The 18,666-nt window shown below is 52.1% G+C and overlaps 1 protein-coding gene across 1 annotated transcript in view; it reads right to left on the reverse strand.

The window, feature by feature from the left end:
* LOC123760804 (mucin-2-like) overlaps positions 1–18,666 on the reverse strand; it is a 57,385-nt gene that overhangs the window by 29,783 nt on the left and 8,936 nt on the right. Inside the window, exons 3-4 of the mRNA XM_069329116.1 lie at positions 16,850–16,963; positions 7,845–8,140 (exon numbers count right to left, since the gene is read on the reverse strand). Coding sequence (XP_069185217.1) covers positions 7,845–8,140; positions 16,850–16,963 — 410 coding nt within the window. The remainder of the gene's footprint in view (positions 1–7,844; positions 8,141–16,849; positions 16,964–18,666) is intronic.

Here is an 18,666-nt window from a genome sequence, read left to right on the forward strand (position 1 = left end):
GGTCGGGACACTGGGGGGTGGGGATGTGTCGGTGGTGTCGGGGGGACGGTGATGAGACGGGCGGGATGAGACAGACAGGAGAGGACAGGACAGTGGAGAGAAGCGGTGAACAGCGACGACGGAACCGGGTGACGGAATGTCTTGACGGGTGACACTTCCGAGGGTGACACTTCCGAGGGTGACACTTCCTAGGGTGACACATCCTAGGGTGACACTTCCTAGGGTGACACATCCTAGGGTGACACTTCCTAGGGTGACACTTCCGAGGGTGACACTTCCTAGGGTGACACTTCCTAGGGTGACACTTCCGAGGGTGACACTTCCGAGGGTGACACTTCCTAGGGTGACACTTCCTAGGGTGACACTTCCTAGGGTGACACTTCCTAGGGTGACACTTCCTAGGGTGACACTTCCTAGGGTGACACTTCCGAGGGTGACACTTCCGAGGGTGACACTTCCGAGGGCGACACTTCCTAGGGTGACACTTCCGAGGGTGACACTTCCGAGGGTGACACTTCCTAGGGTGACACTTCCGAGGGTGACACTTCCTAGGGTGACACTTCCGAGGGTGACACTTCCTAGGGTGACGGATGAGTAGAGTCAGTGTGACAGTCTTGAGACTCGGCATTGTCATGCCCCCCTGGAGAACCACTGTGACACTGTCATGGCCCCTTGGGCCACCACTGTGACACTGTCATGCCCCCTGGACCACCACTGTGGCACTGTCATGCCCCCTGGACCACCACTGTGGCACTGTCATGCCCCCCTGGACCACCACTGTGGCACTGTCATGCCCCCCCTGGACCACCACTGTGGCACTGTCATGCCCCCCCCCCTGGACCACCACTGTGACACTGTCATGCCCCCCCCCCCCTGGACCACCACTGTGACACTGTCATGCCCCCCTGGACCACCACTGTGACACTGTCATGCCCCCTGGACCACCACTGTGGCACTGTCATGCCCCCCTGGACCACCACTGTGACACTGTCATGCCCCCTGGACCACCACTGTGGCACTGTCATGCCCCCCTGGACCACCACTGTGACACTGTCATGCCCCCCTGGACCACCACTGTCACACTGTCATGCCCCCTGGACCACCACTGTGGCACTGTCATGCCCCCTGGACCACCACTGTGGCACTGCCATGCCCCCCTGGACCACCACTGTGACACTGTCATGCCCCCTGGACCACCACTGTGGCACTGTCATGCCCCTCTGGACCACCACTGTGGCACTGTCATGCCCCCTGGACCACCACTGTGACACTGTCATGCCCCCCTGGACCACCACTGTGACACTGTCATGCCCCCCTGGACCACCACTGTGGCACTGTCATGCCCCCTGGACCACCAATGTGGCACTGTCATGCCCCCCTGGACCACCACTGTGACACTGTCATGCCCCCTGGACCACCACTGTGGCACTGTCATGCCCCCCTGGACCACCACTGTGACACTGTCATGCCCCCTGGACCACCACTGTGGCACTGTCATGCCCCCTGGACCACCACTGTGGCACTGTCATGCCCCCTGGACCACCACTGTGGCACTGTCATGCCCCCTGGACCACCACTGTGGCACTGTCATGCCCCCCTGGACCACCACTGTGGCACTGTCATGCCCCCCTGGACCACCACTGTGACGCCCCCCTGGACCACCACTGTGACACCGTTATGCCCCCCTGGACCACCACTGTGGCACTGTCATGCCCCTCTGGACCACCACTGTGGCACTGTCATGCCCCCCCTGGACCACCACTGTGGCACTGTCATCCCCCCCCCTGGACCACCACTGTGACACTGCCATGCCCCCCTGGACCACCACTGACACTGTCATGCCCCCTGGACCACCACTGTGACACTGTCATGCCTCCCTGGACCACCACTATGGCAATGTCATGCCCCGCCTGGACCACCACTGTGACACTGTCATGCCCCCCCTGGACCACCACTGTGACACTGTCATGCCCCCTCTGGACCACCACTGTGACACTGTCATGCCCCCCTGGACCACCACTGTGACACTGTCATGCCCCCCTGGACCACCACTGTGACACTGTCATGCCCCCCTGGACCACCACTGTGACACTGTCATGCCCCTCCTGGACCACCACTGTGGCACTGTCATGCCCCCCCCCTGGACCACCACTGTGACACTGTCATGCCCCCCCCTGGACCACCACTGTGACACTGTCATGTCCCCCTGGACCACCACTGTGGCACTGTCATGCCCCCCCCTGGACCACCACTGTGACACAGTCATGCCCCCCTGGACCACCACTGTGGCACTGTCATGCCCCCCCCTGGACCACCACTGTGACACTGTCATGCCCCCCTGGACCACCACTGTGACACTGTGACACTGTCATGCCCCCCTGGACCACCACTGTGACATGTCATGCCCCCCCTGGACCACCACTGTGACACTGTCATGCCCCCCCCCCTGGACCACCACTGTGACACTGTCATGCCCCCCTGGACCACCACTGTGACACTGTCATGCCCCCCTGGACCACCACTGTGGCACTGTCATGCCCCCCCCCCCTGGACCACCACTGTGACACTGTCATGCCCCCCTGGACCACCACTGTGGCACTGTCATGCCCCCCCCTGCACCACCACTGTGACACTGTCATGCCCCCCTGGACCACCACTGTGACATGTCATGCCCCCCTGGACCACCACTGTGACACTGTCATGCCCCCTGGACCACCACTGTGACACTGTCATGCCCCCCTGGACCACCACTGTGGCACTGTCATGCCCCCCCCCTGCACCACCACTGTGACACTGTCATGCCCCCCTGGACCACCACTGTGGCACTGTCATGCCCCCCCCCCTGGACCACCACTGTGACACTGTCATGCCCCCCTGGACCACCACTGTGGCACTGTCATGCCCCCCCCTGCACCACCACTGTGACACTGTCATGCCCCCCTGGACCACCACTGTGACATGTCATGCCCCCCTGGACCACCACTGTGACACTGTCATGCCCCCTGGACCACCACTGTGACACTGTCATGCCCCCCTGGACCACCACTGTGGCACTGTCATGCCCCCCCCCTGGACCACCACTGTGGCACTGTCATGCCCCCCCCCCTGGACCACCACTGTGACACTGTCATGCCCCCCCCTGGACCACCACTGTGACACTGTCATGCCCCCCCTGGACCACCACTGTGACACTCATGCCCCCCTGGACCACCACTGTGGCACTGTCATGCCCCCCCCCCCTGGACCACCACTGTGACACTGTCATGCCCCCCCTGGACCACCACTGTGACACTGTCATGCCCCCCCTGGACCACCACTGTCATGCCCCCCTGGACCACCACTGTCATGCCCCCCTGGACCACCACTGTCATGCCCCCCTGGACCACCACTGTCATGCCCCCCTGGACCACCACTGTGACACTGTCATGCCCCCTGGACCACCACTGTGACACTGTCATGGCCCCCTGGACCACCACTGTGGCACTGTCATGCCCCCCTGGACCACCACTGTCATGCCACCCTGGACCACCACTGTGACACTGTCATGCCCCCCTGGACCACCACTGTGGCACTGTCATGCCCCCCTGGACCACCACTGTGACACTGTCATGCCCCCCTGGACCACCACTGTGACACTGTCATGCCCCCCTGGACCACCACTGTGACACTGTCATGCCCCCCTGGACCACCACTGTGACACTGTCATGCCCCCCTGGACCACCACTGTGACACTGTCATGCCCCTGGACCACCACTGTGGCACTGTCATGCCCCCCTGGACCACCTCTGTCATGCCCCCCTGGACCACCACTGTGACACTGTCATGCCCCCTGGACCACCACTGTCATGCCCCCCCTGGACCACCACTGTGACACTGTCACGGCCCCCTGGACCACCACTGTGACACTGTCACGCCCCCCTGGACCACCATTGTGACACTGTCATGCCCCCCTGGACCACCACTGTGACACTGTCATGCCCCCCTGGACCACAACTGTGGCACTGTCATGCCCCCTGGACCACCAGTGTCATGCCCCCTGGACCACCACTGTCATGCCCCCTGGACTACCACTGTCATGCCTCCCTGGACCACCACTGTCATGCCCCCCTGGACCACCACTGTGACACTGTCATGCCCCTCTGGACCACCATTGTGACACTGTCATGCCCCCTGGACCACCACTGTCATGCCCCCCTGGACCACCACTGTGACACTGTCATGCCCCCCTGGACCACCACTGTCATGCCCCCCCCTGGACCACCACTGTCATGCCCCCCTGGACCACCACTGTGGCACTGTCATGGCCCCCTGGACCACCACTGTGACACTGTCATGTCCCCCTGGACCACCACTGTGACACTGTCATGCCCCCCTGGACCACCACTGTGGCACTGTCATGCCCCCCTGGACCACCACTGTGACACTGTCATGCCCCCCCTGGACCACCACTGTGGCACTGTCATGCCCCCCTGGACCACCACTGGCATGCCCCCCTGGACCACCACTGGCATGCCCCCTGGACCACCACTGTCATGCCCCCCTGGACCACCACTGGCATGCCCCCCTGGACCACCACTGTGACACTGTCATGCCCCCCCCTGGACCACCACTGTGGCACTGTCATGCCCCCCTGGACCACCACTGGCATGCCCCCCTGGACCACCACTGGCATACCCCCTGGACCACCACTGTGGCACTGTCATGCCCCCCTGGACCACCACTGGCATGCCCCCCTGGACCACCACTGGCATGCCCCCTGGACCACCACGGACACTGGTATGGCAGGGGTTAGGGCATGGGCGGAGGGTTACGGATGGAGTCATGGGCATGGGCATGGGCGTGGGCGGTTGTGGTGGGTGGCGTCTGGAGGACAATAACCTACCTGCCCCCGCCCTCTCTCCCGTCTCCTCCCTCTCTCCCCCCTCACAAAGACCTGCCCCGCTCGGGTCATACGCCACCCTGAGGGTCTTAGGGTGGAGGGGGGAGTGTTGGAGGCTGGTTGTCTCCCCCCCCCATCCCCCACACACCCCCTCCCTTCCTGCTACCATTTTAGTCGCCAGGTTAAGTTAGTCATTTCTCCCCCTCCCCCCCCCTGGTGTTATACCTGTGTTTGCGTAAGTCTAACAAGCTGTGCGTATACCTAGAGCCTGACCCCCCTGTTTTATGAGGCGTTAATTTAGCGACGATCTCCTCCCGTACGGTCCATCAGTGATAGACTGGTTCTCAAGAGAATACGCGTATTTAATATCATTTACAACCAATAAAAGGTACGAGGGGATTGTGAAAGCCCACCAATCACATTGGTGATTGGTTTTACCTTCTAGCAAGGTCACCCTAACACGCACGTTAGCAGCGTTTCGGGGCTGTTAGTTTTTTGTTCCTCCTCTCTCGTTAGACAGATGATAGAACCGTTAAGAGTTGATACATAGGTGTGGCAGGAGTGTGTGTGTGGGTCACCTTGGGGGTATATGCTCGCAGTCACACTGTTGTAGCGCCCTGCTACACCCAGCTTGGTGGCTTGGCTCTCTTGATGGCCAGAGTGATGGAGAAGTTGTTGCCTTGTCCTGGAGGGCGTCCTCGTTACCTTCTGCTGGAGGGCGTCCTCGTTACCTTCTGCTGGAGGGCGTCCTCGTTACCTTCTGCTGGAGGGCGTCCTCGTTACCTTCTGCTGGAGGGCGTCCTCGTTACCTTCTGCTGGAGGGCGTCCTCGTTACCTTCTGCTGGAGGGCGTCCTCGTTACCTTCTGCTGGAGGGCGTCCTCGTTACCTTCTGCTGGAGGGCGTCCTCGTTACCTTCTGCTGGAGGGCGTCCTCGTTACCTTCTGCTGGAGGGCGTCCTCGTTACCTTCTGCTGGAGGGCGTCCTCGTTACCTTCTGCTGGAGGGCGTCCTCGTTACCTTCTGCTGGAGGGCGTCCTCGTTACCTTCTGCTGGAGGGCGTCCTCGTTACCTTCTGCTGGAGGGCGTCCTCGTTACCTTCTCCTGGAGGGCGTCCTCGTTACCTTCTCCTGGAGGGCGTCCTCGTTACCTTCTCCTGGAGGGCGTCCTCGTTACCTTCTCCTGGAGGGCGTCCTCGTTACCCTCTCCTGGAGGGCGTCCTCGTTACCTTCTCCTGGAGGGCGTCCTCGTTACCTTCTCCTGGAGGGCGTCCTCGTTACCTTCTCCTGGAGGGCGTCCTCGTTACCCTCTCCTGGAGGGCGTCCTCGTTACCCTCTCCAGGAGGGCGTCCTCGTTACCCTCTCCTGGAGGGCGTCCTCGTTACCTTCTCCTGGAGGGCGTCCTCGTTACCCTCTCCTGGAGGGTGTCCTCGTTACCTTCTCCTGGAGGGCGTCCTCGTTACCTTCTGGAGGGTGTCCTCGTTACCCTCTGCTGGAGGGCGTCCTCAGTCTTACCGTCTGCTAGGGAGTACAATATGTAGATTGGGATGGTATTCTACGGCAGAATCCTTTGCGTGTATTGTGTGAATTTCGAATGATTTAATTTGGCATCGACGCCCTTGATTAATGAACCTGTGCGAAAGGTTATACAAGACTTGTCTTGGGGTCGTTTGGTGACGTGTGGAGTAATTGACTGATGCAAGATGTTTGTGGATAAATCCTCGCTTAATGGACTGAGTAAGACGAGCGTGGCTTCAGTGTGTGTCAAGGTGGTGATGGGGGAATGTCACGGTATATGATGGGAAGCATCAAGGTAGGGAAATGGGGAAGGGGGGTGTCAAGGTGGGGGGATGGGATGGGGGAGGTGGAGTAAGTGAGTGAGTGAGTGAGTGCCAACTCCCTGTACAATGTCTTAACAGGGTTGAAATAACAGAGGATCATTTATATACTACTATATCAATATTAGTACAAGTATACTGTATTGTATAATATATTGTATACTGTATAACGAGGCTGATGAGGAACCTGACAGTGTTTTTAAAGGAGGGGGGAGGGTAGAGGGTTTAACCCAAGATGATAGGTGATAACAGTTATAGGGAGAGCATTATTATAAATTATAGTCTAGGGTGATTACTAGATACACAATTCAAAACACACACCTGGAAGTGGTCAAAGCTAAAAACACCAGAAAGAAAATATATTTTCAAAAAATGCAAATTCCAAGAAAAGTTGTTTAGTGTTACAGAACACTTATGCCATTTTTCATGGTCTGATTTCTCCTAACATGGACACACAAAAATCATAATACAAGCTTAGTCTAATCTACAATAGCTTGTATTATGGCAAACCTTCTCCCAGTACGCATTGCTTGCTCCGCTGCCAGATTTACTGGCAACAGGTACTGTCACCAGTACCTGTTACCAATACCTGTCACCAATACCTGTCACCAGTAAAAGGGGGGGCCTAGAACGACCCCGCCCCTCTCAAACCTTCCCTAGTGACCATCCGGCTAATGATGAATACAGCAATACTACCAATTTTATCCATGCTAGAGAAAAACGAATTGCGTTGTAATGAAGTGCGTGTCACTAGCCTCGTGTCACTGTAAAACTCAAAGTATAGCAGGAGAGAGACGCCCCCCTTCCTCGCTCGCCTCAACAATGCAAACTTTCTTGAAGACTCCGAGGCTCCTTACAACGTTGCTTGCTAGTATCCTCGAAGAGTGGGGGAGATTCCTTTTCTAATGACCCGTAAATGATTTCACGCATTTGGCTCTTGTCAAGATGATGGATGTTCATGTGTTGAAAAGCACAAACGGTACGGGTTTTCCCTCCAATTTGAGTATGACCAATTCGCTCTTTACACACACACATATCTGTCTCGCCTTATCTTGTCGAGACAGAATTCAACACTGCGGTATAATTTTCCAAAATAAAACGGCTGATTAGAACAAACGGTAGGATTTCTACCCAACTGAGCACCATGCTCAGATGTTCTTGGTGTTCTGGCACTTGTTGTAACAGCACTAGAAGCAGCTGCAGCACTAGGAGCAGCTGCAGCACTAGGAGCAGCTGCAGCGCTAGGAGCAGCTGCAGCGCTAGGAGCATCTGCAGCACTAGGAACAGCTGCAGCTCTAGCAACAAAAGCACCAAGAGCAGCTACAGCACTGGCAGCAACAGCAATAGGAGCAGCTGCAGCACTAGGACCAGCTGCAGCACCAGCAACAACAGCACTAGGAGCAGCTGTAGCAACAGCAGCAAGAGCACTAGGAGCAGTTGTAGCACTTGACAATATGCCTATGCACTCGGCCCCAGGTCCAGACTCATGGAATTCAATATTTATAAAGAAATGCAAAGTGTCGGTAGCACAGGCACTCAGTATAGTGTGGAGGAAGAGCTTGGACACGGGGGAGATACCAGATGCGCTTAAAGCAGCAGACATAGCCCCTCTACACAAGGGAGGTAGCAAAGCATTGGCAAAGAATTATAGACCAGTTGCACTAACGTCTAACATAATATAAGTATTTGAGAGAGTGATCAGGAGTCAGGTCACTAGTTTCATGGAGACCAATGACCTCCACAATCCAGGCCAACATGGATTTACAGCGGGAAGATCACGCCTCACAGCTACTTGACCATTACGACAAAATCACTGAGGCATTAGAAGAAAAACAGAATGCAGATATCGTATACACGGATTTCGCAAAGGCATTCGATAAATGTGACCATGGAGTGATAGCACACAAAATGAGGTCAATGAGAATAACTGGTAAAGTAGGACGTTGGCTACTCAGTTATCTATCGAACAGAACACAGAGAGTAACAGTCAACCATATAAAATAGAGTTCAAGCGCAGTTAAAAGTTCAGTACAGTCCTTGAACCACTGCTTTTCCGTATTCTCATATCAGATATAGACACAAATATAAGGCACAGCTTCGTATCATCCTTTGCAGATGACAAAAATCAGTATGAAAATTACATCTGCTGAAGACATTGAAAAACTACAAGCAGATATTAATAAAGTTTCGACTGGGCAGCAGAAAATAACATGATGTTTAACAGCGAAAAATTCCAGGTTCTCAGATACGGTAAAAATGAGAACCTTAAACATAATACAGGATACAAAACACAATCAAATGTACCCATAATAGGAAAGCAACATGTAAAGGATTTGGGAATAATAATGTCTGCCGACCTATATTTTAGAGATATAACCAAGCAAATATTGCGACAGCCAGGAAAATGATAGGATGGATTACGAAAACTTTCAAATCCAGGGATCCCATCACAATGGTTGTACTCTTCAAATCACTTGTGCTATCCCGTCTTGAGTACTGCTCAGTACTCACTTCCCCCTTCAGAGCAGAGAGATTGTTGAAATAGAGGGAGTACAGAGAACATATACGGCACGCATAGACGAGATAAAGCACCTAAATTATTGGGATCGTCTCAAAGCTCTTCGAATGTACTCTCTAGAAAGACGACGGGAGAGATATCAAATAATATACACGTGGAAAATACTGGAGGGCCAGGTCCCAAATCTACACAGTAAAATAATATACTGGAGTGAACGATATGGAAGAAAATGCAGAATAGAACCAGTGAAGAGCATGGGTGCCATAGGCACAATTAGAGAGAACTGTATAAACATCAGAGGTCCACGGTTGTTCAACACCCTCCCAGCGAGCATAAGAAATATTGCCGGAACAACAGTGACATCTTCAAGAGAAAACTAGATAGTTTCCTCCAAGGAGTGCCGGACCAACCGAGCTGTGGTGGGTATGTGGGCCTGCGGGCTGCTGCAAGCAACAGTCTAGTGGACCAAACTCTCACAAGTCAAGCCTGGCCTCGGGCCGGGCTTGGGGAGTAAAACTTCTCCCAGAACCCTATCAACCAGGTAGCACTAGGAGCAGCTGTATCACTAACAACAACAGCGCTAGGAGCAGCTGCAGCAAAAGTAACAACAGCACTAGCAACAACACTAGGAGCAGCTGCAGCTCTGGCAACACTCCACCTCCGACAGAAGAGAGACAGAACTCAATCTGTCTCGCCCATCTCTGAACATGGTATCTGTTGGCAGTACCAAAATAAAGTAGATACATACCAGCCCGGAGATACCCGGCCTGACGCTGGCTCTTGGATCACACACGATACCATCTGGTGCTGTGTCTGGCGGACTCAGGGACGAGGGTGTTGGGTCCTGGACGGTAGAGAGGGTGTTGGGTCCTGGACGGTAGAGAGGGTGTTGGGTCCTGGACGGTAGAGAGGGTGTTGTATCCTGGACGGTAGAGAGGGTGTTGGGTCCTGGACGGTAGAGAGGGTGTTGGGTCCTGGACGGTAGAGAGGGTGTTGGGGTCCTGGACGGTAGAGAGGGTGTTGGGGTCCTGGACGGTAGAGAGGGTGTTGGGTCCTGGACGGTAGAGAGGGTGTTGGGTCCTGGACGGTAGAGAGGGTGTTGGGTCCTGGACGGTAGAGAGGGTGTTGGGTCCTGGACGGTAGAGAGGGTGTTGGGTCCTGGACGGTAGAGAGGGTGTTGGGTCCTGGACGGTAGAGAGGGTGTTGGGTCCTGGACGGTAGAGAGGGTGTTGGGTCCTGGACGGTAGAGAGGGTGTTGGGTCCTGGACGGTAGAGAGGGTGTTGGGTCCTGGACGGTAGAAGGGGTGTTGGGTCCTGGACGGTAGAAGGGGTGTTGGGTCCTGGACGGTAGAAGGGGTGTTAGGTCCTGGACGGTAGAAGGGGTGTTAGGTCCTGGACGGTACAGGGGGGGGGTGTTGTCCTGGATAATGCAGGAGGGTTGTGTTGTGCCCTTGACAGTTAAGAAGGGAATTTGTCCTGGACAATATAGGGGATGGGGGGAGGGGTGTCCTGGTCACCCTATCAGGTAAGATGGTGGGGGTGGAGAGGAAAGCTGGCTGGTCTGTTGATCTGGGGATTATTTTTGGATTTTTTTGAATCTGGGGAATAAAAATGTGTGCTTTGCTCGAAGAATGGAAGTAGTCTTGGGCCTACTTGAACCCAAGGCCTAGTCTTGGGCCTTAATTAGGGCTGCTGAAGACATTGAAAAACTACAAACAGATTAATAAAGTTTTCGACTGGGTAGCCGAAAATAATATGATGTTTAACAGTGATAAATTCCAGGGAATCAGGTACGGTAAAAATGAGGACCTTAAACATAATACAGGGTACAAATCACAATCAAATCTGCCCATAGTAAGAAAGCAGCATGTTAAAGATTTTGGAATAATGATGTCCGACGACCTAACGTTTAGGGAGCATAACCAAGCAAATATTGCGTCAGCCAGAAAAATGATCGGATGGATTACGAAAACTTTGAAATCCAGGGATCCCATCACAATTCGTTGTACCCTTCAAATCACTTGTACTCTCCCGTCTTGAGTACTGCTCAGTACTCACTTCCCCCCCTTCAGAGCAGGAGAGATTGCTGAAATAGAGGGAATACATTGAACATATACGGCATATCGCGATACAGCACCTAACTTATTGGAATCGTCTCAAAGTCTTACAAATGTTCTCACAAGAAAGGAGACGAGAGAGATATCAAATAATATACACATGGAAAATACTGGAGGGCCAGGTCCAAAATCTACACGGTAAAATACCAACATACTGGAGTGAACGATATGGAAGGAAATGCAAAATAGAACCAGTGAAGAGCAGAGGTGCCATAGGTGCAATCAGAGAACACTGTATAAACATCCTCCCAGCGAGTATTAGAAATATTGCCGGAACAACCGTGGACATCTTCAAGAGAAAACTAGATAGTTTAATTCAAGAAGTACCGGACCCAACTGGGACTGTGGTGGATGTGTGGGCCTGCGGGCCGCTCCAAGCAACAGCCTGCTGGACCAAGTTATCACAAATCAAGCCTGGCCTCGGGCAGGGCTTGAGGAGTAGAAGAACTCCCAGAACCCCATCAGGCAGGTATCAAACTACAAGACCATTCTTGGGGAGGAGTTTAGGACTTGGGGAAGATACACAGGTGGTGGGGAAGACGTTAAAGGGGAAAGAGGATGAGGAGGAGGAAGCTGAGTCCTGGGGAAGAGGAAGAAACTGAAGAAAAACAACATTGGCCTTGGTGGTGGAGGTTTATTTCGAGAGTTGGGTCGAGTACCTGGCCATTCCTGACATGCCTTCCCGCCACCGCCCCAGCTCCACTGGTGACCTGTAGACAAGCCCGAGATGACCCCCTAGATCTGAGGCATTGTGGCGGGTGTCGCCCTCATGCTGGGGCCTCGAGGTCCACCTCTGGACTAGACCAGGAAGGCTGGAGTCTGGTGGGTCGAGGGCCAGGTGGGTAATGTTCGTGGTTAAGGTAGCTAGACTAGCGTGTGTGTACTCACCTAGTTGTGCTTGCGGGGGTTGAGCTCTGGCTCTTTGGTCCCGCCTCTCAACTGTCACTCAACTGGTGTACAGGTTCCTGAGCGTATTGGGCTCTATCATATCTACACTTGAAACTGTGTATGGAGTCAACCTCAACCACATCTCTTCCTACTCCATTCCATTTGTCAACTGCTGACACTGAAAAAAAGTTCTTTCTAATATCTCTGTGGCTCATTTAGTGTGTGTGTTTGATGTGGCTCAAGATGTGTGTGTGTATTAGGAAATATTTCTATAAAAGTTGTTGTTTTAAGGAAAGAGGTGTAAGTGTGGTGAAGGTAGGGTGTGGTTCTGGCGATGGAGGTGTCGACAAGTGTGTGGGTGTGGTGGGTTGGGGGGCAGTGACCCTGGTTGTGTAGTGAGGGTGGGTAGGGCATCACCCTATCAGGTAAAATTGTTGATGATGGGGGGGAGGGTGTTGGGGTGTGGTGACGACGACACTACTAGTCGCCGTAGTCCTGGACAGGTATTGAACACCAGTTGCATTTAAAGGACAGATAATGAAAACCAGATGTTATGTTCAACAGTAACTGAAAACGGAGAGTGAAACGACGCTTGTATTTGGCTTAATTCTGACGTGATTTTAAAGCAGAAACAAAGCTGAGGTAGAGACAGATTAGTGAATGACAAAATAGGAAGCAGTTAACTGTATATACCTGGGCATGCAGGACTGGGCAGAGGAGGGCCGTTCCACGTGCCTCACATTATCACCTGTTTGCATTCAGTGTATAAACTGTTTACAGTCATTTATCATGGCTTTACGGGCGTGTGGGTGGACTGCAGAACGCATACAATGCATTTTGCGTCGCTGCCGGGATATTTGTAGAGTTCTAGATCAGGTTTATTGGTACAGGTCAAAGGTCAGCCGCGGAGATATGTGGTGTGTGTGTTGTGAGGTTGAGTAGCGGTGCCTGGAGTGGGGAGGGGGGGGGGGTCATGGGGCAGGGGGGCAACACGCCCGCCATTATATCACGCATAACAAGTCTTCAAATTAGGAACGTGCAGAGACTTCAGCGCTCCGAGGGGAACTGGCCAAGGTGAGGGGACCCAGACGTACTGGTTCAGTAGTGGGGATGGAAGGAAGTGTGACCTGCCTCACCCGCCTCGTGCCTCACCCGCCTCGTGCCTCACCCGCCTCGTGCCTCACCCGCCTCGTGCCTCACCCGCCTCGTGCCTCACCCGCCTCGTGCCTCACCCGCCTCGTGCCTCACCCGCCTCGTGCCTCACCCGCCTCGTGCCTCACCCGCCTCGTGCCTCACCCGCCTCGTGCCTCACCCGCCTCGTGCCTCACCCGCCTCGTGCCTCACCCGCCTCGTGCCTCACCCGCCTCGTGCCTCACCCGCCTCGTGCCTCACCCGCCTCGTGCCTCACCCGCCTCGTGCCTCACCCGCCTCGTGCCTCACCCGCCTCGTGCCTCACCCGCCTCGTGCCTCACCCGCCTCGTGCCTCACCCGCCTCGTGCCTCACCCGCCTCGTGCCTCACCCGCCTCGTGCCTCACCCGCCTCGTGCCTCACCCGCCTCCTGCCTCACCCGCCTCCTGCCTCACCCGCCTCCTGCCTCACCCGCCTCCTGCCTCGGCACTTTGGTCGGGTTTAGAAGGGAAGGGAACTATCAAGAGGAAGCGCCAAGCCATTACCACTATAAACTTGGCTGGGGTTTGGACGTGACTGGTTCGCTCCGGCCTGGTCCTTACGTCACAGTAATAATGACAAGTGGACAACATGGGCATCTTCTGCTAGTCATGGAGACGCTTTCTCTATTTCTTTTCACAACGTTTAAAGACGGTTTGATACGGCAAAAGGACAAGTAACACAGTAGTGATAGACAATGCAAAATTAAAGGAAAGTATCTGCAAAAAGGGCGGGTAGAAATAGTTTAAGCTACTCTATCCCTCTGAGATGTATTTCACTCTTGTCTCAATAAACATACGTGAACTTGATCTGCAGAAGGATGAAGGGAAGAGAAGCAGAGAGCCTAAATGTAGTAATTATTCTCTTTTGTGCAGATGTGAATATTTAAAACTGCCTAGAAATCCGAATATTGAACATTATCTTCCTGGGATACAATGCTGGAAGATAATGAACGTCGAAGCATACTGTTCTGTTCACCTGAACTGTGATCTTATTTCCACGAAGGTGTAGATGGCACTTTATACTGTTCTGCATAGAATTTCTGTTTGGAGAAGAGTGAGAGTTACTGAACATCTTCCAGGGAGATAAAAAAAAAATGGTAATCAGAGAAAAGGTAAACATTTAAACATTCATTCCAGATTGAAGAAATAATAAAAACAATTCAAGAAATAAAGTTCCTTACTTGAGATGATTTTGAGGATCAACGTCCACGCGGCCCTGTCTCCTTACTTTTCCTCAGGGTTGACTACTTTCCTCTCAATTTTTGCAGGTGTGTAAGTGTGAGAACTGAGTGCTTGTGGGCGAGTGCGTGTAATCACCTTGTTGTGCTTGCGAGGGGGGGAGGGGGGTTGAGCTTCGGCTCTTTGGTCCCGTCTCTTAACAACTGTCAATCAACTGGTGTGTGTGTGTGAGTGTGTGAACGTTATCGTGGAGTGTGTAGAGCGTGTGTGTGTGTGTGTGTCACTAACGGGCAGTTGTGGAGGGCGGTGGTGGGGAGGTGCGTGTGTAATGAGCTACAGGCACTGACTTAACTGCGCCTGCGTGGCACAGCTTCGTGCCTTGTCTCCCTCCCAAACCGTCAGTTAACGGCTGTATCTGATTCTTTTTTCTTGACCCTTTGGCGGGGAGGGGGGGTAGGGGTCTTGTCACAGTTACCGTCTACTCTTGTGTATGGTGAAGCCTGCCACGAGGGCGTCAGTCCGCTTCACTATCCTGGAACATGTTTTTTTTTATTTTTGGTTTTCAAATATTCATGTGATGGATGTGGGCACTAGGGAGCCGGTCGGCCGAGCGGACAGCACGCTGGACTCGTGATCCTGTGGTCCTGAGTTCGATCCCAGGCGCCGGCGAGAAACAATGGGCAGAGTTTCTTTCACCCTGTGCCTCTGTTACCTAGCAGTAAAATAGGTACCTGGGTGTTAGTCAGCTGTCACGGGCTGCTTCCTGGGGGTGGAAGAGGCCTGGTCGAGGACCGGGCCGCGGGGACACTAAAGCCCCGAAATCATCTCAAGATACCCTCAAGATAACTATGACGTGACGTGTATGTTCTATGACGTGTATTATGTATGTTCCCTTGGTCATGTGTGACCAGGGGAATACACACGGTGTGTTACCTTTGGTGTGTTACCTTTGGTGTGTTACCTTTGGTGAGTGTCTGTGTTTGATGACTAACTTGATGTCGTCCTCTCCAGGGACGACAGATTGGATTTAGTCTTGTATTGTTTTAGCTCTCGCCTCTGGAGCTAAAGGTAATGCGGTAAAGGCTCTTTGCTGGCGCTGCATTCTCTAGAATTGGTATGTCATACGTGATGTACAGATTTAAGAGAGGCCCTTTGTCTAGATTTATGCAACAAGTTCTTATGTTGGAGAGATCTGCATATGTAGCAGACGAGATGTGTACAAACCAAGTAACATGACAAGTCTGGTATGACCTTGACCTCCGGGAGGTCATACCAGACCGCGCGGAGGTCTGGGATGACCTTTGCCAGACGCCAAGGAAGGTCTTTCCTCCCAACTGGTACAGTGTCGTGACCTTTTGGCCCCCTGCACCCATCTTCATTACTTTGAACTTGAGATGATCTCAGCCCCTTGCACGCACATCTAGGGAGGTCTCCCGCTCTCCAGGTCAGCAATTTCTCCAGCTTTGAAAGGGGCTGTCATTGTGCAGCAGTACTCCACTCTAGAGAGCACTAGCGTCTTGAAGAGTATCATTATTGGTATAGCATCTCTAGTGTGAATGGTTCTTGTTATCTAACCTGTCATTTTTCTTGCAGTTGTGACGGCTACTTTATTGTGTTCTTTAAATGTAAGGTCTTCCGACATGAGTACACCCAGGTCCTTTACATTGCCTTTTCGTTCTATGTTATGTTTCGACTGCGTTTTGTATGTGGTTTCCGTTTTTATATTTTCTTTTTTTCCGTAGCGCATGAGCTGGAACTTATCTTCGTTAAACACCATGTTATTTTCTGTAGCCCATTGAAAGACCTGATCTACATCCGATTCGAGGTTTGCTGTGTCCTCTGTGTTGTCTACTCTCATAAAAATCCTAGTGTCATCTGCAAAGGATGATACTGTACTATAGGTTGTGTCCTTGTCTGTGTCCGATATGAGGATGAGAAAAAGTACTGGAGCAACCACAGTATCCTGGGGGACTGAGCTCTTTACGGTTATGGACCCGATTTGATTTTGTTGACTACTACACATTGGGGTGCTATTAGTCAGGAAATTGTAGATCCAGCTGCCTATTTTTCCGGCAATTCCTTTTGAACGCATTTTATGTGCAATAACAGCATGGTCACATCTGTCGAAGGCTTTTGCGAAATCTGTGTAAATTACACAACCCAACCTCCGAATTGACAGTACATTTTAATACTAAGTATAATAAGTACATTTCCTGACTGTCATACATAGTACATAATTGCACTTATGGGGCTGTTATATTTACCTCCTCATTTTTGGAGGTCGTGCTGAAATTGCCTCAGCGTTTAGTTTGTCTTCCATGGCATCTAGTGCCATGTCATAGTGGTCCAGCAACTGTGACAGGCAAGAGCGCCCAGTTCTGAAACCATGTTGTCCGGGGTTATGGAGATGCTGTGATTCCATATATTTTGTGATCTTAGCACTCTCTCAAAGATTTTTATGATGTGTGATGTTAGGGCGGTCTGTAATTTTTTGCCTCTGCCTTATTTCCTCCTTTATGGAGTGGTGCTATCTCTGCTGTTTTTAGTATGTCAGGGATAATGCCAGTATCTAGGCTTTGTCTCCAAAGAATGTGAAGGGCCTGCGATAGTGGCTTTTTACAGTTCTTGATGAATATAGAGTTCCAAGAATCAAGGCCTGGTGCAGAGTGCATAGGCATATTGTCTATTGCTTCTTCAAAATCCAGTGGGGATAGAGTGACATCTGATAAATGATTTGATGTTGGTATCCATGAAATATTCATTTAGGTTATCAATCTTTAGTGCGTTTAATGGCTCGCTGAAAACAGAGTCGTACTGCTTCCTCAGTAACTCGCTCATTTCTTTGTTGTCATCGGTGAAAGTTCCATCTCCCTTTCGCAGGGGTCCGATACTAGATGTGGTTTTTTATCTTGATTTTGCATAGGAGAAAAAATATTTCGGATTTCTCTCTATTTCACTGATGGCCTTTTGCTCTCTTTGCCTTTCCTGGATTTTGTATGATTCTTGTAGCTTCCGTTCAATTGTTTCTATTTCTCTACCTAACCTTCTTCGCCGTTCTTGAGATAGGGTGCGACTCTCAAGTTGTTTCCGCAATTCGTTTTCTTCGCCTATATAGGGAACGACGTTCCCGTTCCAATCTGCATCTCTTCCTCTGTTTTCTTAGGGGTATGCGGCCTGAGCATATTTCTAGTGCTACTGAGCTAATATTTCCAGGCACTGGTTCAGGTTTGCATTTTCTAGCTGTTCTTCCCAGCTTATGTCTGTGAAGTCCTGGTTTATTTGCTCCCAGTTTATCTGTTTATTATTAAAGTTGAATTTGCTGAAATCTCCTCCACTGGGAATCAGGACTGGTTTTGAAGGTCCATTCCCCATGCTTGTCAGAACTTCAATTAAGTTGTGATCTGAGTATCACAACAAGTATGACGGTTGAGAGTTAGTAACAAGTTGATTAATTGACAGTTGAGAGGGGGACCGAAAGAGCAGAGCTCAACCCCCGTAAGCACAACTAGGTGAATACAACTTGGTGAATACATTACATGCAGGGAGCCTCGCGGCTGAGTAGACAGCGCTCGGGGGTCGTAGTCCTAATGGCCCTGGTTCGATTCCCGGCTGAGGCATAAAATCGAATGGGCAGAGTTCCTTTCCCTTGATCATCCTGTTCACTTAGCAGTAAATAGATACCTGGGGAGTTAGACAGCTGCTACGGTTTGCTTCCTGGTGATGCGTGTGTTATAAATATATGTAGTTGACATAGAGGAAAAACTATATCGGTTAGAAAGTCGGAGTCCAAGAGCTCATAGCTCGATTCCGCAAGCACAAGTAGTAAATACACGCTATTTCTAAAGTTGGGCAGTTTTGATGTTTCTTAACATAATATTAGAAGAGTTCCTGGACAGGAGAGTAATTTTGTACACATTGTGTGCACTTGCCTCTCTGATTATAACCGGTTCGTTGTATAATGTAGTGAGAGTGAATAAATGACGAATAGTAAATTATTTATATTTATATATTAGAGGAACAAGCTGTACTAACTGGGAAAACAGTTAATTTTGGGCAAGGGAGAACCTGAACAAGTCACAGT

The sequence above is a fragment of the Procambarus clarkii genome, chromosome 22, assembly GCF_040958095.1.
Source record: "Procambarus clarkii isolate CNS0578487 chromosome 22, FALCON_Pclarkii_2.0, whole genome shotgun sequence".
Classification (NCBI taxonomy): domain Eukaryota; kingdom Metazoa; phylum Arthropoda; class Malacostraca; order Decapoda; family Cambaridae; genus Procambarus; species Procambarus clarkii.